Raw genomic sequence first — 24,706 nt, forward strand, 5'->3', positions numbered from 1 at the left:
TCCCGCTCAAGTGCACGCAACATTTAATTGGCCAAAGAGAACATTAGGGGAAGTGGATATTCATTATGCGTGCACATCTGCTTAAGAAAAAATGCTCATTTAGTAGTAAAATGTTAATCATGCAAGTGGTCAACAAACAAGTGGTGTCGATGTTAACATAAAAACGCTGTGTGGAAATTTGGTTTCCTCGATGTCTAAACAAACTAAGACACTTATTATTTTTTTAAACGCAGCAAATAAAACGCGGTTTTTAAACGCGAGAAGAAAAACTCAAAACATGTTTCCCAGGAACAAAAAAATCTGAGATTTATTTTATATTGACAAAAATACAAAAGAAACCGAGAATAAATGTCAGGAACGACAAAAACGACTAAACGTATTAGAACAGCCTACTCAAGCATCAATGTACAGCCATATTGCACCTACACAGACGCCTCTACATTTAAATAGTGCAGGAAGACACCAAGCTGTTTTAAACAGTCATGTTGCTACATTTTGCTGGATTCTTAATTTTTTTTCATTTCAAACAATTGAAAAAACGTAAATTGATCTTGTAGTGCAGCTGAACATATAAACAATATGTACAGGGAGTTTGTACAGTCGGTTGGTGCAGGTCTGTGACCTTTGCTGGCTCACAGATGTATTCCATATGTTCAACAACACCTGTTGTGTGCCTTTAAGCCCATTAGTGGATGCACCTTGCTATGTTTCTATTGAATGCATGGCTAATCGCTCTTAAACAGCAGTCGGCCACTGACAGGGGTGAACAACCGCCTCTTTTGAGCAGTACGCAAAGTAATTTGGTAAATGTTTAATTTCGTGTTTATGTTATTGAAGAAAAAAGTATATTAATCATATTCGGAATTTTTTTGCACATTGTAGCGAGATGTTATCTCCCTTCGCCTGCTATGCAGAAGGCCGATGGTTTGATCCTGACCCTGATGCCTGCACATTGTCCCCGTGGTCATATGGAATTTTCTCCGAGTCCTACAGTTTTGCCCTGAACATTTCGAAACATACGTTTGGATTATTTGTCTACAACTATACATTATATTTGCCACTTCGAAGAACTATGTGTAGTCAGGTTACCTCTGCAAAAGAGCTAGTAGCTCGGTGAGCTTTAACTGCTAAATAAAATAGTTTATCGAGGGTAAACCCTGTTGGTTGACTGAATGTATATAGGGGTGGTACGATAGCACATTGTGCTATGCACCCAGTGACCTGAGTGATTCTCGGCCAGCGACAAGTGATGTATGAACCAGTCTGTCCTGCACCCCTTCACCAACCTGCACTGACCAGCGAGGTGAAGTATGGTCTCACAACCATCATGACCGACACAGCTTGGGAAAGACCCTCAATCCCGCAACAGATTGATGGACTGAAAATGTACAGCACATTTGCCACATCCAAAAAGTGTTTTTTACACAATTTCATTTTTTACGTTATTTGGGCGTTTTGTAAGCACAAGTAAGTAATTTCATCACACTAAATAAGCATTTATTCACAGGCATGTTAAAAACTTTGGGTACTGTTCCAAAACGTTGGCGTTCTGCTGTGTAAAAGAAATGAGCACATGCAGAAATGCCAGTTAAGACCCTCGCCGTCACCGTGCGTGTCCGTTAGCACAATACCAGGCTTCACGTGGCAAGGCTAAATCATGGTTTTCGTGAGTAAATGCAAATGTTAAGCCTATAGGAAGAAAAATAGACTGCAGCTGTTATGGAAACATCCTATTTGCCTATATACAGTCAGGTGGCATATAGGCTTTCACAGTTCATGCACTCTGCCAAATGCAGATCAATTTGTTTTCCAGCCCTATCTGCACAGATGATGGATCACAACCAACCAATGCAGCTGTGTGCACTTTGTAAACTCAGTGGCTGTGGGGTGGATTATAGTGAGTGGATGGAATCAATGTTGAGGCTGTATGTACAACTTGCGCAATATACAATGCTGCACTTTACTTGAACTTTCTGAGCTTACTAAATTCCAGTAAAAGCAAAGGAAAAAAAAGTTAGACTGGGTCGATTACTGTGCGGTTGTAATTCCCTTAACATGCATCTTAGAGCAAGGAGTGCAAAAATTACAAATGGTCTGCAGAATGACAGCATTTTTTCTTCAGTCAATTATCTGTTTGTTTATAAACTCACACACACATAATAAAAAAATGTTTGAAATTTATAATTAAATGGACAAAATACACAAACAAAAGCAAACAAATTTTTTTTCATATCTACAATTTATGCCTTCTGCCATATCAGCAAAAAAAAGCAAAACGGGAAGAAAACTGAAAATTGCACAAAAACAAGCCTCAATGTTGGCTCAGGGTTGAGAGAAAGCAAACAAAATAAGAGAAAACGTACAAAATAAATATAATGGGAGAAGCTAAACTATATTTACAGTGCACCGATGCCTGGTTCTGGTCAATATGGCTTCAAGTGTTCTAAGGAATGATATTTAAGGCAGTCGTAAAAGTTAGCCGGGAATGTGACAGTGGTATGTTTTTTCTTCTAATTTCGCTCCTGAGTGCACACACACACATGGGACACGCTTGCACGTTGCTATCATTATTGATAAATGTGAGGTTGACGCCAACATCTACCACAGAATTTAGAGCACTCTTAACAATGATTTGTATGCCTGAGTCAAACTGACAAGAACACAATTCTGCAAAATCATCCAATCCTTGATTTTACACAATTAACATAATTGTTACATTGCAAGACTAATTATGCAAAACAAGCATTGTTTTTATCAAATTAAAAACACACACAAATATTACCAGGCCAATAAAGAAAAAAAACGTGGAGCAACCTTCCATTGCTTTGCATTGCCTGCCATTGGCTATTTTGCCTTTTTACCTAGTGATAATTCAAGACATTCTTAAATTCCAAAAACATATTTGTTTAAAGCTTTGCGTGGTTTAGCCTAGAGGTAAGGTATTAAAAAAAATCAAAAATACCACAGGTCAACAGGCACAATGCTAACAATGCTGTGGATCAGTGATGGTTACAGCAAAGGAATGCACTTTAATGGACGTTTTCTCTCTATCTCGTGGCCTTTGTTCAGTAAAGCAGAAATAACCAGAGATCAGAACACAAACTTGTCACACGGATTTCAGTTCCGTTCAAGTGCTTAGGCTCTTCAGAAACCTCGATAGTGCATGCACACCAGCCTTCAGTGGTTTGTAAATCTGAATATAAAGATAAGGTAATTTCATTCCTTTCTTGAAACTAATGGCTCTGTTCAGGTCTTATCTGTACATATACTTAACATTTTTAAAGGACCAGCCTCACTGCAATGATTAGTTCGACATTGAATGTTTCACGTTTTTGTTGTTGTTGTTGTTGTAAATGGTATATTGTGTTATCCACATGTTGCATTCACCGATGTTGTTTAATGTGCACTGATGTACACTCCGGTTTTCCTATGCTTGGAAAGTGTGACCATTAACCTCCTGAACTTGGCCTATGAGCTAGGCTGTGGTTGTCACAGATAAAGCACATATTGGCAGGCAGCAACGGCTGCAGTAGTTTCAAGTTTTCCATTCCAGTCTTGCTAGAAAGTCCAGCCGCGTCGCTTCTTGTGAATTTTCTCCGCAGCTCTTTGGGCTTTTGCAGTTCATTTTTTGCACCATCAGACTTCTCCATCAATAACCGGGAGGGAATGGGATTCTATACATTGGTCTGTGCTCTCCTAGAATCACACTTTGGGAAAGTGTATCTGATGACAATCCTAAGGCATAATGAATAATTCCTCCATTATCAAATAGGAATGCTTAAGTGTGGTAATATTCGCATATTTTGGAGAGAAAAAAAATCATTCTTGATTTAAGAAGAATGTCTAAAGTATTTGTCAAGCTACAAATGTACTTTGGTCCAAGAATTTTGGTCTCATGTTAAACATGCTCAAGCTATGCTTCCAGCAACTGTCAATAAAGTCTACCATAAGATACCAGACAGAGCTGGTATCCTAGGCTCCACACAGTTTGGCCAGAACACTTTATTGTCAACCAATTAATAATATGTTGCCCAGTGCTTGGATACTCGGCCCATATGGTCTCTTGTCCACGGGAGGACCATGCGAGAGTTCTGTTCACATTCAGTCATAGATTCCTGCGGTTGATGATGTAGAGTCCAAATCTGAGTAACCACACGGCTTCATCGTGAAGGAGTCGGCCATTCTGCCTGCCAAAGTTTCGCCTCTGCAGCTGCTGTGTAGAGAAGCACAGAGAAAACAAATATTAATTGTGACATGCATGCGGCAGTATAAATGGGTATACCACAGATAGTCAATCAGCAGGTCGTGTGCAGTGGGATAAAGTATGGGTACTTCCACCTCTTGCAAGACATCTGGACAATGTGAAATAGGAGGACAAAACACCCTCTAGAAGGGATCTCTAAAGCACCCTAAATTGGAGGCTTTTCCTGCAGCAGTGGTGTGAGCAAACAATTACAGGGCTGCATCTTGACCTTTTACATAAGTATTTTTGTTATGTAAAGCGTGTACATTACAATATTTTCTTTTATACACGTACATTCATTGTTCATTGGTACACTTGTATGAGAACCAAACAAGTGTTGTTTAGCATGCGACAGAAAAAAAAAGTGTGGCCTTCTAAAACTACTAACCGGTCTTCCTCTAACTGTTAAAACAATTAACATTAATCGAGCAGTAAGACCTACACCCACCCCCTGCTCAATATTTTGAGAGAGAAAAAAAGCGCTTCAATGCTGCACACAACCACTACTGCCCCCGTGAGCTTTGTACAAGCCAGCAATAACCACGTGTCCCTTGTTTTTCCCGTCTTTGACTAACTGGGCCAGCACACCTCGCCTTACCATGCACACTCCCCAAATCTGCTTCACTAATGCAACCCCGCCTTTCCCTTCCCCTCTTGCAGCCAGATGCACTGGCGGTCTGCCAGTGGCGATCCCCCAACCCCCTTTCGACTGCGCTAGACCAGCAGCAACATTCACCACCTCTTCTCCACTACCCTCCCCCCCAACTTATTTTTTTCTACCCCCACCCCAATTCCAAGCCTGCAGCCAAGCCTTGTTTTGATTCTTGGCCCGTCGTGTGGCAGATCTGCTGACTAAGGAGTGCAGCCCGCTCAGTGTGCGACTTCCCAGCCGCTGTTTTTATTGACTTAACTTGCTGGGCCGAGCGTGACTGGCGACAATAGAAACCAGCTGCCAAAAAAACCGCAGCTCCATTTCTCTAGCATGCACTCCTCCAATATGTCCCCCGCCCTCCACAAACCCCGGCTCCTCCAGCACCCACGACTAATCCGCTGCCATCCTGGATGCAACAGCAGAGAGAAATTATGGGCTGTGCGTGCGTGCACAATGCACTAACCGCGTGTGTAAAACCAGGAAAGTGTGCTTAATGCAACGTGCCAGCCACGTGCAAAAAGTACACACGAGCCAAAGCATGAGCGCAACACACAGCTCAGGGCCAATGCCATCTATTAGATTTGCTCTAAAATAGTAATGTTGCAGATAAAAAATACTACTGACATACATGGTAATGTCAACATTTTAGTTCACATTGCCATTAGCTGGGTTTAGGTTTGTTGACGTCGTCGTAAAATATTTTGCTGTCTCATTGTATGAGAATTAAAAGTGTTTGTAAAGTCATTCCAAGTTGTAAAGTACTTTACAAAATAGTCAAATAATTTCAAAGAGGGGAAAATGTGGAAGACATAAATTTGACTAGTACAATAAATCTGCAAATCTATTACTAAAATAAATACATATGCTTTTTTAAACAATTTTTGATATGCACGCAACCATTATGATTTGCCCATGTGCGGTGTCTTTTACATTTGTGATCGCAAATGTGCTGTTTATTTCTTAAATACAGTACTTCTCATTGTAAAAATGTATAGTTTACAAATGAAAAACAAATAGTACAGTAAACATAATGGCTATATATGATATTAAGCGCCACTTTTTACAGTGACACTTGAACAGTTATTGAAGCTCTCCAGGATCTCAAGTTCCAAAATCTCTAAAAAGCTGACAATGACAGTCGTATGGAAACATCTCGCACAGCGCCAGTGTGGTTTATTTTGGTTCTGCCCTGGAGGAAAGTGAGGCTTGGAGCCACCGCCAACTCAGCCCCACCACTTGGGATTAAGTGCCATGTTGACACTATCAGCATCCAGGCTGCTGTAAATCATGTACAATGCCTCTATAACCCCCAGTGAGCGGGACTCAGCAGTGTCTGTATTATCCTACTTTGTTATTTACTTTTGATGGCCATTCAGTATTAATTTCCTTTGAAATATGTCTTCAGACAATCCTCTACTTACGAACACAATTCATTCCCGAGACCCATTCGTAAGTAGGAACGCAATAATGTACTGTATTTAAATGGTGATCTATTATTTTTTCTACCTACGTCACTTTACCGAAAGAACCAAAGAGTATTATTTAAATGGTTATACGGTCAGTGTTATGAAATGTGTTACGGTTCAACAAAAAAGGGGAGCGTTGTTAAACTCAGAAATAAGAAGACATACCGTACATCTCCATGTAATAAATACTGTATAGTAAAACATAAAATAAAGTAACATGAATAGAAAATAATCAGTTTTATTAAAACAGGTCCCTGCAGGGTGGGCTGGTAGGAACATTGGAATTTTGCACAATTTTTTTTACACCCCAACAGCACGAGATTTCACTTCGTTAAAGTATTGAAAGGGGACGGACGGACGGACACATTAATCTATTGCAGGCTGGTACACTCAGTTTACAACTTCGTTCCTACCAGTATAACTAACAATGAGTCACTACAATCAGCCACACACAGACGTGTAAGCCATAGCCTTAACAGACTGTTGAGGCAAGTAATAAAACTGAGCAGCTCCAATGAAGGCCGGCACGACACACGAGGTGAGTCGGCAGCACCACGACCGGCCACTTCTGACTCTGCAGTGGCGATGTTTACACACTGCGTCAGGTGCTCATTTGAGGCTGAGTCGACCTAAGGGAGGCCCAGGACCCATTCAGACAATCGTCACTGGTGTTGATCGTGAGCTGGAGTCGAACTCGGGTCGCCTGGTTCGAAGCGCAGCGCACTAACCGCTACACTACCATTCTCCATACACTTAACACGCACACACACGCAAAAACTCTCACTCCCTGCGCGAGGCTGACTCATTACATCTCGCAGAGGATCGCTCCGCTGAACAAAATAGTTCCGTGGTTCGGTATGCAAGTGTGAGTTCACATTTCAAGTTAATGTAAAAAAATATATAATGGAAGCTGGTTTGTAAGTGTGGGTGTTCATAAATCGGGTGTTCGTAAGTGGACGACTTGCTTATTGGATTACAAGCGCTTTTGTTTACGTATGTATGTATGTACCTATCTTAAGAGTGTATATGTGTGGTGGGTTGTTAGCTGTGAACATTTGGCAATAATTAAAGGGAATACGAAGATCATAACAGTGTTCATTGTTTTTTAAGTGATTTCTGGTTTTACCCGCCAAGGTCATGGTGACCTACAAATGTTGGTCGTTTTCTGGAATCGTGCCTAATGTTCCCAAGGAAATATGATGCAATATATGGCTAACCGATCAAAAAGTACAACTATCTTTGCTACATTTTCAGACTTTTTTCCTTGATTGTGTTGTCAACAAAGGAATTAAATTTAGAAGTGCTTGAACTAAATGTAGTGAAAAAATCCACATTTCATCTGAGGTCACCATGCCAAAAATTACATCAATGGAATGGGAACAATACTTAGGAGCGATAACCACACAGGCTGTAACTAGGCTGTTGTTATTAAACAGAACAGAGTCAGAGATCCAGCTATTGCATCGATATGCAAGCCAAGCCACAGAATGGTGCAGTGGGCCCAAGGGAATTTGCAAATCTGGTTTGTGATGCCAACGTTGAACAAAAATGTAATTTTGAAGAACCAAAATGTTTTGGTATGACGGTGCGTGCTTATACGCTGTGATGCCACTCTGACCTGCTCATCCATCTGCCATTCCTGCATGTTGTAATAGCACTTTGGTGGCACACATGTATCAACCTGGCCAGGCAATTTCTCGAGGTCAGTCAATGTCTAAATGTCACTGTTGAAATATCATTACAATTTAAACTCGTACATAGAACCATGCCCAATGCCACCAAATATCCCTTTTCCCCATGATTACTTAATATGTTCAGTAATGCAACATTACATTTTTACATTTGACTACAGTATGCAATTTTCAGTGTTCCGTGAAACTGTAAGAAGTGCCCTCCCCTACTTTGGCAATTCAATGGATTGCCAGAATTCAGGGTTGCTAATTGATTCAAGAATTTGTTATACATTGCTATGAATATAGTGGCCACTTGCGGTAGCAGGGGGCATGTGAACCCAATGACGCAACATGTTCATTCATATAAAAGGGTCACTGCTAAACATGCAATATAATGCATGTATCATGAGTTGAAGAAGAGCTATTAATCGATGCATGAATGCATTGTTTCCACCTCGAGTGCTAACACATAGGAGGCAGTAATAACAGAGACAGCTGTACGTTACCTTCAAGCTACTGTTTCTAAATATAAAAAACCTGGCACACATCCAATTCGCTACGAACTAGGTTTCGAGCATCTGAAGTACTCTAGACTGCATTCCCGCTCGAAAACAAAGCCACGCTGCAGCTTCATCTACACGAGCGAGGCAAAAAGAGGCATCATGTGCTCCGTAAAACGATTGCCCGTATTTATTTCACACTTGATCAGCGGCAGACTATGAAAGTACTGTACGTTACTTTGTCGGGTTTGCAGTCACATACACAGCGCAAAAAAAAATGCCCTGAACAATAAAGCACGGGGGTTATGTAAGTGGTGTATTAAGATTGGTCTCCTGATGCATTTTGTCTAGGTAAACTGGTTTTATCGGTAAAAAAATGCCACCAGCACAGAATGAGTATTGTCTTATAGTTTAATTTACAGCTATTTGTCTTGAGGCCTCCCCCATGCCGTGCCAGTCACAGGGGAGGGAGGGGGGGATATGTTGTTTGACCATACTTCACCATGCTGGTTAAAAAGGCAGGGGAGGGGTGTGGGACCGGTTAGTGCTCTGCACTGCTCCCCCCCCCCCCAACTCTAAAATCTTAAAATTATATCTTTTTTTAAATTACAAAAGGATATCAAAATAATAGATAACAAATGGTGAAGTGGCAAATAGGTGTCGCAGTATTTAATTATATCTGTGCAGTAAAGTTCAAAGAGTCAGGTGTTCATGTGGAGCAAAGATAATGCAAGCAAAACATATAGTTGACTTTTATTGCATGACAGCTGACAGTACTACCCAAAAACCATAGTGCAGGGAGCATAATGTTCCACAGGGTATGGTAATTCTAGTCAAATAACCCATGAAGGGTTCTGTAATGCAAGCAAGCAAGTATATTAGTTACTAACACCTGTTAATGATTGAGGAATTTACATCAGTGCTGGTGGATTTCTGATAAAAGTTTGTAACAGGGTTATTCAATAACCACAGTTGAATATACGTCACTTCTAAATGGCAATATACCTGCACCTGGTTAAGTGCACTAAGCTAAGACCCGGGTGAATCGAATTTAATTCCAGCCAAGGCTAATATCCGTAGCAAGTGATATCTGAAATGGTCTTGGGTCTTCTCTTGGTCGACTCAGCTGAAAATTATTAGCTGGTGTTGTATGCAAATATTAGCACTTGGTAGATAATGGTGGCAGAAGATTTTGATGGTCACGCCACCCCCACATGCGGCGTTCCGGCCTACAAAGGTTTTCGCGGACATTTCTCATCTCTTCTAGATTTAAAGCTTTCGTGACTGCTAGGATCCATACTCTTTGGTTCTATTATTTTCACCTACGTGACTTTACCCAATAGAACCAAAGAGTATTTCTCATCTCCACAATCGTCATCATTATTCTCTGTTCCTTAACCGCAATGGGCTTGGGAGTGCTACTGATGCCTCGGCTGCCAATTATCTACACATTTCTCAGTTTCTCCAATTTGGTGGTGCAAACATGACATTTCTCAACAACCATGTGAAAGTTGCCCTCATAAGGTGCAGTCTAGATGCACAAACGTTAGGTTAATTCTTTAAAAAGGGGGGTTGCTTACTTGCCCGTCCACAAAGACGTTGAATTCGTCGCCGATGCGCCGTAGCTCCTGGCCGACGCGCTCCATGCGTGGGTTGATAGCCGACTCGGACAGGGACCGCTCGCGTGGGGGGATGACGTCGGGGATGGCCTCTCCGCCAAGGCTTGCCTCGGCCGGCTCCCAGTCGGAATCAGAATGCAGCGCTTGCCTTAAGCTGCCTAAAATAGAAACAAACACAAAGATCCCCCAATATAGTCAAACGGGATGTTTGGGAAGGTGCTGTTAGCGAACACCTACACAGGCCGGAACGCCACACGAGGGGGTGGCATGGCCAGCACATCGCCCCTGTCGCCTTTGTCTCCCCAGTGCTGATGTTTACACAAACACCAGCTTATAATGTATGACTGAGTCGGCCAAGAGGAGGCCCAGGACCGGTTCAGATATCACTCCCCACGGATATTATCCATGGCCAACATTAAACTTGGTGTTCTGGGTTCATAGCACTGTGCACTAAATCATTACACTAAGCGGTGGTGACATCACCACAGTGTTTGTGCCAGGCTAGATGCACTTTGAGGCCACGTGAAGTGTCGAAGGCTCACTGACAGGTCACAGGACAGACCCAGGTGCCATTTGTTGACTAAGATGACTAGCAGATTAACCACCTGTGCAAATCCTGATCACTACAAAAGACAAAGGTCACCCATATAGCATGAACAGTCTTTAGGAGCAAGTGCTGTTAGCGAGCACCTATGGTGGCCGCCACTGCAAACGAGGGGGTGGGTGGCCAGCACTATGCTCGGCCGCCTTTGTCTCCCTTGTGGCGATATTTACACACCGCACTAGGTAGTAATTTGAGGCTGAGTCGACCTAGGGGAGGCCCATGACCGGTTCAGATAATCGTTACTGGTGTTGGCCGTGACTGGGAATCGAACTCGGGTCGCCAGCTTCGTAGCACAACGAGCTAACCACTATACTACCACTCACCCCCCACATCACTACACCACACACATGCACCCCACACAGAATAATTTTACACCGTATGTTTATACAATGTATACAAAATGATTTTGTGCAACACAGGTTTTTAAAAATGGGCATTTCACCTAAAAGCAATACAACTCCATTTGTACACTTTGGTAATGCTTACCTAAAGTCTACACATTACATGCTAAAAAAAAAGAAAATGATGGATTGCCACCGCTCTAGTTGATTACACTGTGTACCCATTGAAGCCTATGCTGAACAATATACGATATTCAAAGGTTAGTTTCTTATGTTAATAATACACTAATTACTGAAATACAGTTGTATATACATGTACATACTGTATACTTTTGAACTAGATGATCCAACAGCTGTTCGTTGATTGACTTATAAACAGATATGTCGTAACAATATATATTTGAACAGTGACAAATCATCAGTCAATAAACCACAATTTCATATTAAAGTTGGCGATGTTGGCACCCACACTCAATTTTTACGTCGGCAGCTATTAAATTATACCTCCCCAAATTACAGCTGACTACATTTTTGGCTTTGTAATGGAAAGCGGCTTACAAACGTGGCCTTAATTAAACATGCTTAATTTGATGCGTTAAGTGCTGACCTACTTATCGACAATAATTGATTCTTGTTGATTGCTGTATGCACGCACAGGAGATGCATAAATACGCCTCCCTAATACAAGATGCGTATTTTGAACCTCTGGCCTGTATGCTGTACCTTCAAAGTTCTTTAACTATTTTATACAAAAGTAAAATAGGAATTTAATTAAGCACAAACGATCAATCGATGAATACTGATTACTAAACCGACGATAAACGCAGAGAATTACATAAAGCAAATATTTTGTATTGGGGTTCACACAACTCAGGCCAGCCATTGGAGGCTGCTACATTGATTGCAATTTTTTGAAGAAATGTATTTTTGAATCCAACCAGAGTTTAACGAATTGTTGCACTACTGAATTGAACTTCTGGATGTGACTCTATCCGCCTTACAAAATTACATTACAGCATCACATATAACAATAACAAGTCAAATAATCTGTGCATATTTCACAGGTAATACAGTAGTAATATCCATACCAGAGGTTTTTGGGTTCGATCGCGTAAATACAAATGTGTCGTTAAACCCACCACCACCCAACACAGCCAAATTAGTAAGTTGCATCATGACCAATAACTTGTTAAGCATTAACTTTATACCCCGGTGGTCAGTTTCCCTGCTCTCCTATTGCATTTATTTTCAACTGATCAAGCAAAAATAAAATGTTGCTCATTAAATCCTGTAAGGGGTAGCAGTAGTAGTTGTGTAGCAGTTAGCGCATTGTGCTATGAACACTTGACACTTGAGTTAAATTCCCAGCCATGGCTTACACAATTGTTAAGTAATATATAAACCAATATTACCTCCCTTCCTTCCCCCCTTTACCAAGCTGCACTGACTACGCTGGTTAATAATTTTGGTCAAACAACCCCCATTGGGGAGGACTAATCCAGCAGTGGAATGACAAAGGTCTGTAAAAAATTAAGCAAAATCACCACATACTTAAGGAGTAAACTGAAATTGTCCAACTTAACATTATTTATCTGCATACATGGGAAGTGTAATTTCCATTCCGTCTTTTTTCCTTTATTTACTTTCCTAAAATACACAGACCTATATCAGAGATCTTTATGGAAAATGAGACAACTGATCCTATTCCGGGTCTGTATTTTCATGCGACAGCATGAGGCAGTGAGGTCATAGTGCTCTCTCTAAAGTTTTCCATCGAGAGTTGGCTGTAAGCACAACAATGCACAAGGCCTGGAAAAGTCAACAGACAATATACAGTGTCACGGGATAAACAAAAGCGTGCAGTGTATTTCCAAAGGATGTAGTTTAGTATTAAATGAATAGCAATATTCATCGATAGCGCTAAAAGGTATTTAGTATGGCATTTATTCCCACTAAATAAAATGGTTTGTTATATTTTAGCTTAATTATTATGGATTCCCGAGTCGAGTTGCAAGTCTGACTTTGTTTTAAACCATTCCTCCCACTATTTGACCTTACAGATGACCCGATGTACCAAACAGTGCTGTAATGAGTAATACAGAAGACATTGCGCAATGTTTTGGACTCATGTTTACTGCAACTGGCTTAAGATCCCAGATGCAACCGTGAACAAAAAGCGTTAAAGAGTTCAGCGCCTCTGTTGCAACATTGTCCCCCACGCACCCAGATGCAGAATTAACTGCCACAAGGCCACACCTACTCGACACAATTACCCTGATCCACCATTTCAAGTCGTGACCGTCAGATTAAGACACGCCTTCCAAGAAGGGCAAGTTGTAACTTGCCCCGATGATACCTTTTGACAAAGCAATTAAATATGGTATACAATTAGGAATATAAAAAGAACAGTGGCAGTTAATTAAATATCTTATTTATACTACGTGTACAATTACGATTATCAACGATATTTCTCGGAATTCAAAACACACGAAAATGTGCTTTTTAAGGAGAGATGTGAAGTTCTATGGCAGTATCTCTTTATAACTACCAATACATGTTAACCATTAAGAAAAGTGGTCATGAAGAAGTAAAGTTTGCGCAAAGCACTGTCATATAGTAGAAATGTAAATATAGGTGGTGCAGTGCTGAGAACCCTGAGTCTTGAGCTGGGTTCAAGGCCACGGATAACATGAGTGGTTAATGATATCTGAATCAGTCCCTCTGCTCCTCTTCTCCACCAACCCACACTAACCGGCATGGTGTGGGGAGGCCTATATCCAGCAGTGGATTGAAAAATGGCTGGATATTGTTATTCAGTATTTGTATCGTACGTTATTGCCTAATTCATAATTCCATAAAACTAATATATAGGAAAGCACTATCTTTGAAAGAGCGAAAATAAATATTTGAGGTCATTTAATGTGAAACTGGTCAGGAAGTTCAGTTTTTAAAACTCAAGAGCAGAATCTCAAGTTGGTTGTCAACAAAGAACCAACTACAGTACTCACTCCAAATGCCCTTTTTTGACAAACACCATGGGTAGTAGCAATGCCGAGTGGCTAATCGAACATGTTCTGGAGCATAGTCGAAGTGTCAAGAGGCTGAAAGGGGTAATGGTCACTACCCTGGTTGTCTTATTTTCTTCTGAATAAACGAATGGGTGTAATGAATAGGACTCCCCCTGACTTACCCAGCAAGTAATGACCATCCCACATGCTGGTTCTTGGCCCCAAAAAGCAGCTGTGCTCTACGGCGGGAGGAGAGGGGCAGTGATGACATTTTGTTTGGGTATGCGAAACACTAAGGGCTGTATTGTTTTTTTGGTCACTGTGTTGGTAAAACGGTGGGGCATTGTTTATCTCACTGCACTCTCACTGCACTCGATGACCTCGGTTCGATTCACAGCCACGGATAATATCAGTGGAGATTGATATCCGATGTGGTCCTCGGCTCCAACTAACCAGCACTGTTGGTGTCCGATCAAACAACTGTAGGCGTGGCGTGGGAAGGACTTCATCCAGCAGTGGATTGACAGAGGGCTGTGAATTTGTTGGGAATGTGTTGACTATATTAAATGCTGAAATAAAAATGGTAAACAAGATAGAATGGCATTAGCAGATGTTTTTTTTTCAATGGCATACAATAACAATTCAACACTCTTTCCCAGACTACAAGTGTAAGACACGTAAACACAAAAGTGTTAAAACACAGTACCTTTATCGGTTTGCAACTGCGAATAATGTTCTGTGCAGTAAGCTATCCACTAATTTACATTACTAGTTTAAACTGATGCATTCGTGGGTATTTAGTTTCGGAAGGATCAACGTGTTTTCCAAGGCGTTTGGTTTATTTGGGTGTATAATTGTGAAGGACAGCCGAGAGACTTGTGTTTTGAACACCAGAGTAGTTCGTGACACCATATACAGTCGTTTATCGTGCGTCTATGGCAACGCAGCTCAGGCTTAAAGCAAATCCTCACCGCAGCTTCCTGGAGAGAAAAAAAACTTGCAATGATGCTGGCCTTCTGTACTGTACACGACAATAGTGGCTGCACTTAACTTACCAGTTTTCAAAAAGTTATCTACTTGTTAATTATCTATTTTGAAAATGTATCAACGCCTTAAACGATACCTGTCAGGTCGTTCACTCTTCACTTTATTTTTTTTTAAATGAGACACACCAAAGCCATTTTCAACCAAACATATATATAGAAACGCCTCACTCAGCATGATGCAACTCATTAAAATATTTAATCATAACGTTTACATTGCCTGCACCCACGGTTGCGGGCAATGCCACCGTACGTAGCCAACCGATTCGCACGATTGGCTACGTACGGTGTGACAGAAGTTATGTATAGTGTAAAAAAACATCTACATGTACCTTACATGCCAAGACTGGGTAACAGGCTACTTGAGTCCAGCAGCACGTTCTTAAATAACGAGACACAATTCCAGGCACCCATTTTAGCTCGTATAGCTAGATCCATCCTCATGAGAGGCACTGCTTCTCCAATGCTGCCCTCACAGCCTCGAAATGTCGTTACCTCCTTGTACGGAAAGCTCCACACTTTAGGCTCAATTTAAACTCTTTAACCTTGGAACATGACTCGACAAACGTTAACTCTATATACACGTGAACACACGATGCCCTCGTGTACACAATCTACAAGAAACAATGTTTACTGCTTCCCTTAACTCTAATTATATTTTCCTGACCAACAAGCCATATTCAACTCTAGCCCTAAATAACAGTACTCTATCTTGTACTGAGTTTTGAAATGCATACGCAAATTATGATAAAAATAATACTTTGTAGGCATAGTGAGCGATCAAAGTATGAATATTACTGGACTTTCGATACAGGAGAAACGATTTCAAACTACAGTGATACAATAGTGTGCTTCCTCGGCTCTGGGATTAACAGGGCTGATGTACAGTGAGGGGAAAAAAGTATTTGATCCCCTGCTGATTTTGTACGTTTGCCCACTTACAAAGAAAGGATCAGTCTATAATTTTAATGGTAGGTTTATTTGAATAGTGAGAGACAGAATAACAACAAAATCCAGAAAAACGCATGTCAAAAATGTTATAAATTGATTTGCATTTTAATGAGGGAAATAAGTCTTTGACCCCTCTGCAAAACATGGCTTAGTACTTGGTGGCAAACCCCTTGTTGGCAATCACAGAGGTCAGACGTTTCTTGTAGTTGGCCACCAGGTTTGCACACATCTCAGGAGGGATTTTTTACCCACTCCTCTTTGTAGATCTTCTACAAGTCATTAAGGTTTCGAAGCTGACGTTTGGCAACTCGAACCTTCAGCTCCTTCCACATATTTTCTATGGGATTAAGGTCTGGAGACTGGCTAGGTCACTCCAGGACCTTAATGTGCTTCTTGAGCCACTCCTTTGTTGCCTTGGCCGTGTGTTTTGGGTCATTGTCATGCTGGAATACCCATCCACGACCCATTTTAAATGCCCTGGCTGAGGGAAGGAGGTTCTCACCCAAGATTTGACGGTACATGGCCCCGTCCATCGTCCCTTTGATGCGGTGAAGTTGTCCTGTCCCCTTAGCAGAAAAACACTCCCAAAGCATAATGTTTCCACCTCCATGTTTGACGGTGGGGATGGTGTTCTTGGGGTCATAGGTAGCATTCCTCCTCCAAACACGGCGAGTTGAGTTGATGCCAAAGAGCTCCATTTTGGTCTCATCTGACCACAACACTTTCACCCAGTTGTCCTCTGAATCATTCAGATGTTCATTGGCAAACTTCAGACGGGCACGTATATGTGCTTTCTTGAGCAGGGGGACCTTGTGGGCGCTGCAGGATTTCAGTCCTTCACGGCGTAGTGTGTTACCAATTGTTTTCTTGGTGACTATGGTCCCAGCTGCCTTGAGATAATTGACAAGATCCTCCCGTGTAGTTCTGGGCTGATTCCTCATCGTCCTCATGATCATTGCAACTCCACGAGGTGAGATCTTGCATGGAGCCCCAGGCCAAGAAAGATTTACAGTTATTTTGTGTTTCTTCCATTTGCGAATAATCGCACCAACTGTTGTCACCTTCTCACCAAGCTGTTTGGCAATGGTCTTGTAGCCCATTCCAGCCTTGTGTAGGTCTACAATCTTGTCCCTGACATCCTTGGAGAGCTCTTTCGTCTTGGCCATGGTGGAGAGTTTGGAATCTGATTGATTGATTACTTCTGTGGACAGGTGCCTTTTATACAGGTAACAAGCTGAGATTAAGATCACTCCCTTTAAGAGTGTGCTCCTAATCTCAGCTCGTTACCTGTATAAAAGACATCTGGGAGCCAGAAATCTTTCTGATTGAGAGGGGGTCAAATACTTATTTCCCTCATTAAAATGCAAATCAATTTATAACATTTTTGACATGCGTTTTTCTGGATTTTGTTGTTGTTATTCTCTCTCACTGTTCAAATAAACCTACCATTAAAATTATAGACTGATCATTTCTTTGTCAGTGGGCAAACGTACAAAATCAGCAGGGGATCAAATACTTTTTTCCCTCGCTGTATAGACGAGGCAATGCACACTTTATGTGTAGTCACGGAATTGTAAACACTGAACACACACGGCATGCGGCTTTGCTGATGGTAGTTTACACGTGTGCACGTGTACGCGTCACGTTAGTGCCGCACACGTGCCAGGTGAGACTCCACAGTGCATCTCACACAAGCCAGGTAAGGTCAGCCACAACACGGATGTCAGATGTGACAAGTTAGACCTTCTCCATGGGTTCTCCAAATGCAGCAGCAGTAAACTTCACCGTTTAAGGTTATATTCGAGTTGGCTTGCTTCTTATTCAGTGTACAGTAATTTACCAAGAGAGCCAAATAACGTTGTTTTTTTCTGTTTGGTTTTGTGGGTAATGAACAGATCCACAGCTGTGCATAGTCGCAACAGTCTAGCACTTTGGGTTATATGCACTGAAAAATAATGCTCCGAATATGCCACCACTTTTGTTATTTATCAAAAATGACCACCAGAATGGCAACGTGATAGAAAGTTATCTGATGGAAGTAATACACCATCTGTCTATTCGAATAAGTTGGACCAAATAAGATGAATTCACATTAAAGTCAGGAAAGCCATGTATTTTTCACTGGTCATTGGTACCCACACATATGCCCCTAAGAGGTTGGCTGCAATTATGGCGATACTATTACATTTGCTGAGGGCGGGCCCGTCAGCATAGCGACACTAAAGTCACGGTCTCTTAAGTCCAACGTCCCAATTTCTCAATTGGAGCCCTGGTGTCTGGACATTATCTTGAGTCGATCTTCAGCAGTCAACAACACTACCCAGACAAATCGCTACCATCAATCAGACCCATCACCACCACCAGTACTACAATCGCCCAGACCAATGAACACCACTACCATCACCATATTTACCCAAACCCATCGTTTACTACAACCATCATCATCCACGAACACCACACTTGATAAGCCTCTCTGGAGCATTGGGGTAGAGATGTGGCGATGCAACATGCGAATCCACAGGTGATGTGTACAAAAACACCACGCAGTGGTTCCTGTATGTATGACATGACACGAATGTGTCTTGCCGCAAACAAACAATTCGTGTTGCCTTTGGCAGACTGTTGGGGCAAGTGCTGTTAGCGACCACCTATTAAGGTTGGGATCCGCACACAAGGCCAGCACCACCGCCGGTCGTCTTTGTCTAACAAATGCTGATGTTTACACACCCGTAACCAGATACTCATTTAAGGCCGAGTCGATATAGGGGGTTGGCCTAGACCCTGTTTCGAGAGTCAATGATGTTGGCTGTGAGATGAAATCGAGTTCGCCGGGTTAGTAGCAGTGTCCTAACCACTGCACACGACACCAAGTAACCGGCAATCACCACGAAGTGGCAGTGGATGCCACCACGGTGCTTGTGCCAGGCTAGGTCCACTTTGAAGTCACTTGAAGCGTATAAAGGACGTATACACCCACACATAGAAGACAAAGACACGCACAAGGTCCCCCCGTTCCCATGCAGTATTTCATATACGTCAAGGCGGTGTAAAGTGCTGTCGAGCGGAAACGGCGCACGTGGGGAAAGCTGCAGACAGAACCACGCCCGGCCACCTTTGTCTCTCCAGTGCTGATGCGTTTACACACCGCTCATTGAAAACAGAGTCGACCCACAGGAGATCCAAAACCGTTTCAGATATTCGCCACTGATGCAAGCCGTAGCCGGTATTTTAACTCGGATTTCTGCTTGCTGGGTCCATAGCGAACGTGTAATGCTCTATCCACGGCACTACCTTGACACTTTTGTTATAAGCACCCCCATACACAGATGTGTACACGTACAGACCTTTCACAATCCACCGCTGGATGGAAGTCCCTTATACCACGCCGTGTGGATCGTGGGCATAATTTTGCGGTGCACCAGCTGGTTTGTTTAGAGCATCGACATTGGGGAGTATTCTAAAGCACAATGGACTTTGCTGTACTGCCCTCTGCCGATAATGTAACAGCCTCGCACACAGACATACAAACTCGTACCTCCAACAAACACCGAATCCCCAAATGATACATAGACCTCTCACCCAACACGCACACACACGCAGACCCCCTAACCAAAAAGTTATGTTCGCGAGCACCCTAATGAAGGTCACACAAATCGCATAATGATACCATCCACAAAGATCCCCTGGACTCTTAACAGCCTTTTTAACAGACTGTGTTGGGGCGAGTGCTGTTAGCGAGTAGCATCTCTGCGAAGGGGGGTCCGGTGGCCAGCAACCACGCCCGGCCGCCTTTGTCTCCCCCCACTCGTTTAGGGTTGAGTTGGACTCTCGGGGAATCCCCGCGACCGGTTCAGATCACCGGAGTTGGCTGTGCGCAGCCACGAACCCAGGTCACCGGGTAGCCCGGGGGTTCGTCACGCAGTGCGCTAACCATTGCACCACAGCTCCCCCACGCCGACCGACAGCACCACGAGCAACCACCAGCAGCACACACCGTGACCCTCCCACACCACACCACTCACCGGGTGCTGTAGCCGAGTGCTGCGGTTGCCTCCGTCTCTCTGCTGCTGCTGCTGCGGGCTGCAGCTCCCCCCCGGTCTGCGTGCACTTATCACAGCCGCGGGGTCGCGGGGGGCTGCCGCCGCTGCCGCCGCCGCTGCCGCCGGGCCCGGCCACAGCCACCCCGACCCCGACGAAGCCGGCCACTGCCCCCCCCGCTCCCTCACACGACCTGTCGAAGGAGAACACCTCCACGGCGCACCTCAGCGGCGACGACGAAGACGACGAAGTGGACGAGTATGAGGACGACGACGGGAAGGAGGAGTAGGAATAGGGCGAGGATGAGAGCAAGTACCCGCCGGGGCTCGACGGCGGGGAGCCGATGAGCCACTGGGCCGGGCTGGACGGCGGTGTCCATTGCGAGTAAGGGGGCCTGCGGGGACTGAGCACGGGACGGAGGAAGGGGAAGAGCGGCGAGCGGGCGGCCAAAGTGGCCGCGCCGGGAGACGGCGGCGGCAGAAGGACCCCGACCCCGCCGCCGCCACCGCCGCCGTTGTTGTTGCCGCTGCTGTTGGTGCTGAAGCTGTTGTTGTTGTCGCCGCCGCTGTTGTTGTTGTTGATGGACGCGGGGATTGAGATGGGGATGGGTATGGGTTGAGACGGTGGCGCTTGCTGCTGCTGCTGCTGCCTGTCGGCTCCTCGGGGGCTCGCCGCCCCGGGTGGGATGGCCATGGCGAGCCGCCGCTGCTCCTCCTGCGCGCCGCGACAGAGTTTTGTTTTTTTACAGGAGGCGAAATTGCGTTAATTAAAAACAAAACAAAAAAACACGGGAGTAAAACGTCTTCTTCTAAAAAGTAAAACCGAGTTGTCTTCTTTCGTCATCCGCTATCATTAACCATTGTCGCCGTCCTTGCAATAGCGCTCTGTGATGTGGGGCATTGTCAGGTGGAGCAACCGGTCTGCTTGGCTAGCGGGCGCCTATCGCGAGTGGTGGTGCCGGGCTTCGGTGTGACCATGGCGAGTGGCCGCTGCTGCTGCTACTACTTCATGTTGTTGTTGTTGTGAGCTGTAGGCGGCAAGCCGCGGTAACAGAGTCTTGGGTGAGGGCGGGCTGACTCGGGGGCTGCACGCCAGCTCCCAGCGTCATGAGCCACACACGCCCTGGCCGGTAGCCAAACCCAACCCCTCCGCCTCCTCCTCCACTCGCACCACCTCCCCCCCCCCAAACTCCCTCCTCCAGCAGCCGAACTCCAAACCCTGCAGCCCCCCCTCGCTCCCCTCTGCCCCCAACCCTCCCCAGGGTCGCAGCTCTCCAGCCCTCGATCCTCTCGGAAACCAGCCACCCAACACCAAGCCCCCTTAGGCTCGCAGTCCCAGATCCCCAGCCCTCGAGACTCTCAGTTCCAGCCTAAACCCTAAACTCCAAGACACCCCAGCTTTCCGGACCCAAATCCCAAGACCTACACCCCCGAGGCCCCCCTCAGTCCCCAAGTACCAGCTCCGGATCCTCTCTCCCAGCAGTAGACTTTAAAAGACCTCCGAACCCCCCACAGACAGACGTTGGGGGGGTTGGGGGGGGTCCCGGCAAGCGGCCGTCATCCACGTGCGAGAACCGCACGTGGCCACGTGCGCGCGGGGGGGGGGGGCAACGGCGGTCAGTCGGTTCAGTGACAAATCGCTGCGTGTTAAAACTAAACCTTTTTAGGTATTTTTTTAAATTTACCAGGATAAGGCCGACTGAGCTGTATCGCCGGGGTTTTTTTTGTTTGTTTGTTTTTTTTCGAAGCAAACTGGCCACAAGTGATAGCCCAACGAAAGTGGCTTATCATGTGGAAATGTATAGCAGCCGAATGCTGCTAATCAGTAACCGGCCACTAAACGTGCACTTGCCTTAAATGAGAGACCAAGTGCAATCTTACAACTCAAATTGCGTTGTGCAACCGGCTACAAGTTTTATTTTTATCCCAATATGTTAATATAGATTACGGTATTAATTACCTGCATGGTTTTTATGTGGATCGTACAAAACAATCCAAAGTCTCTTCTTCTTCTTCCGACTTAGAACATTGCGCCCAAACGCCGTACAAAAAAATGCATTAACAAAATAACAGCAAAGGATTGTACATGCAAAGTATGCACTCTGCAGTAACCCTGCAATATTTGAAACGAGCTTCTGTGTCCGTCCCGCTAGCTGGAGATGATGACAACGATCGGTGTGACGGTCTGATCTAGAGTGACTCTTAGACGTGGCTGTCATCGAGTGTCGTGGGGTTAAAGAAAGATAGGAGGGCGAGGGAAACTTTTGTCAGTGGGAATTTCCCGGGAGCCGGGCAGGTATGGGCACGCCAGCCACAGACTTCCTCCACTCGCTTGCTACCCCCCCCCCTCTCCACCAACCCGGACCCGTCGACCCACCCCACCACCCCAACCCCCTCTGTCCTTTCCTCTACACTTCTAAATAAACAAAACGAGCTCCCATAAGTCCACACTTAAGTACAGCAGTCATAACACTAACAAACATTTAAGGACGTGTAGCGCGGTTTACAGAATTGCTGTGTGCAGCTTGGATGTGCTTACACTCTTAACAAGCTGGCAGTCCAGTCCATTTAGTGAGCCTACTTTTTTGCAGGAAGATAATTATGTAATTCTTGCCCCCACAAAAACAAGCGTATATACATATATCTATGTGGTACTTTTGATAGAAGATTTAGTAAATGTCACGTCACCAACGAGGTTCCTCGGGTTTTTTTTTTTACAAAGCCGTCGGCTGTGTGGTTTCGTCATTTGACTTTAAACGTCATTTTAGAGTCGTTGAACTACTGACGTTGTTTGGGCGAAGTCTTAAAAAAACTAACTTTGGATTGGTGTGACAGCTCACGAGACGTCAGTGTGTGTGTGTGTTCAGTCACTTGACGCTATCACCACTACGACTGTGATTGGTTTATTGAGGGAAACGTTTCGTAAAAACCCGAGCGGACGGTGACGTTTATTGTACCGATGTCGCACGCACAAAATCCCTAAGCATATAGAGAACGAATCGGTAAGCACACAGCCTTGCCCTTCCACTTTGACATTTACGAGATGTATTTAGTAACTGAAAGACAAAAACAAGTACGAGGTTGTTTACAGACTTGCTGCAACATGTCAATGTTCACGGTTCTATGCAACTGAAACAGTGTTTAACACTTACTGTAATTGGAACACGTTAACTCGTAATCTTGCAATGTATTGTACAACAAAGGGCTTTCAGAAGGATCCCCCCCCCCACTGCGCGTGCGGGCGGGGGGGGTCTCAAGTCGTTTGTTTATATGATCGACCTTATTCGGACGTGGGGGAGCAGGGATGGGATGGGTAGGGCAAGGCTGGGCAGGCACGGTGATGTCCGCAGGCTCGGTTCTGCTGGGTGTTGTTTCGTGCTGCCCAGGAGTTGGGTGCTGCTCGGAGGCATGATGGATTCTGCCAGAAGGATGGGAGATAGCCGGTAGGCTGGCTACTCTACCGCCTGGGTGCTGTTGGGATCTTACACGAGCTGGATAATGCTCAGAGGCTGCTTGATGCTGGATGCTATCTACCAAGCTGGGTGCTGCGTAAAGACTGGTTGCCGCTGCGAGCTATTGAGTGGTGGAAAGAGGCTGGGTGCTGTGCATAAGCTGGATATTGCCCAAAGGCTGCGTGCTATTTACCAAGTTCGGTGCTGCTCAAAGACTTTGTCCGGGTATTACTAGGTGCTTTTGAGTAGTAGCAAGAGGCTAGGTGCTATTGAATGGTGGCAATAATCTGGGTGCTCTAGACAAGCTGGGTATGTACTGCCCAGAGGCCTGGGTGGTGCAAGGTGCTATCAAATTGGGTGCTGCTGGAAGCTATTGCGTGGTGGCAGGGAGGCTGGAAGCTGTCCATAAAATAGGGTTGCTGCTGGGAGCTATTTAGTGCTGCTCAGAGGCTGGAGGGTGCTGCCCAGTGGCTGGAGGGTGCTGCCCAGAGGCTGGGGGGGGGGGGGGGGTTGCTGCCCAGAGGCTGGGGGGGGGGGGGTGCTGCCCAGTGGCTGGAGGGTGCTGCCCAGAGGCTGGGGGGTGCTGCCCAGTGGCTGGGGGGTGCTGCCCAGAGGCGGGGGGGGGCGGTGCTGCCCAAAGGCGGGGGGGGGGCGGTACTGCCCAAAGGCGGGGGGGGCGGTGCTGCCCAAAGGCGGGGGGGGGGCGGTGCTGCCCAAAGGCGGGGGGGGGTGCTGCCCATTGGCTGGGGGGGGGGGGTGCTCCCCATTGGCTGGGGGGGGGCTGCCCATTGGCTGGGGGGGCGCTGCCCATTGACTGGGGGGGGCGCTGCCCATTGACTGGGGGGGGCGCTGCCCATTGGCTGGGGGGGGGGGCGCTGCCCATTGGCTGGGGGGGGGCGCTGCCCATTGGCTGGGGGGTGGGCGGTGCTGCCCATTGGCTGGGGGGGTGCGCTGCCCAAAGGCGGGGGGGGGTGCTGCCCAGAGGCTGGGGGGGGGGGGTGCTGCCCAGAGGCTGGGGGGGGGGGTGCTGCCCAGAGGCCGGGGGGGGTGCTGCCCAGAGGCTAGAGGGGGGGGGGGGTGCTGCCCAGAGGCTGGGGGGGGGGGTGCTGCCCAGAGG

The 24,706-nt window shown here is 45.3% G+C and overlaps 1 protein-coding gene across 2 annotated transcripts; it reads right to left on the minus strand.

Annotated features, from left to right (window-relative positions):
• Positions 1-280: 280 nt before the first annotated feature.
• On the minus strand, positions 281-22,524 carry LOC116939468 (uncharacterized). 2 transcript variants are annotated; one of them, XM_032947863.2, is made up of 4 exons: positions 22,098-22,524; positions 20,123-20,852; positions 10,115-10,311; positions 281-4,210 (listed from the first exon to the last, which is right to left on the minus strand). In XM_032947863.2, exons 1-4 carry the CDS (start codon positions 22,101-22,103, stop codon positions 4,106-4,108), a joined length of 1,038 nt encoding a protein of 345 aa, XP_032803754.1. In that variant the 5' UTR covers positions 22,104-22,524; the 3' UTR covers positions 281-4,105. The 2 variants fall into 2 exon arrangements, with proteins under 2 accessions (XP_032803754.1, XP_032803753.1); XM_032947862.2 differs by having other exon boundaries at positions 281-4,213; positions 22,098-22,517.
• Positions 22,525-24,706: the final 2,182 nt, after the last annotated feature.

Source organism: Petromyzon marinus, chromosome 6, assembly GCF_048934315.1.
Source record: "Petromyzon marinus isolate PM22_M1 ecotype Great Lakes invasive population chromosome 6, UKy_Petmar_22M1.pri1.0, whole genome shotgun sequence".
NCBI lineage: Eukaryota > Metazoa > Chordata > Hyperoartia > Petromyzontiformes > Petromyzontidae > Petromyzon > Petromyzon marinus.

Excerpts from the sequence above, each read along its gene's own strand:
- LOC116939468 (XM_032947862.2), bottom strand. Across the intron at positions 10,312-20,122 it reads GCACTCGGCTACAGCACCCG|GCAGCTTAAGGCAAGCGCTG; the intron begins GTGAGTGGTGTG and ends TTTCTATTTTAG. Across the intron at positions 4,214-10,114 it reads ACGTCTTTGTGGACGGGCAA|CAGCTGCAGAGGCGAAACTT; the intron begins GTAAGCAACCCC and ends TTCTCTACACAG.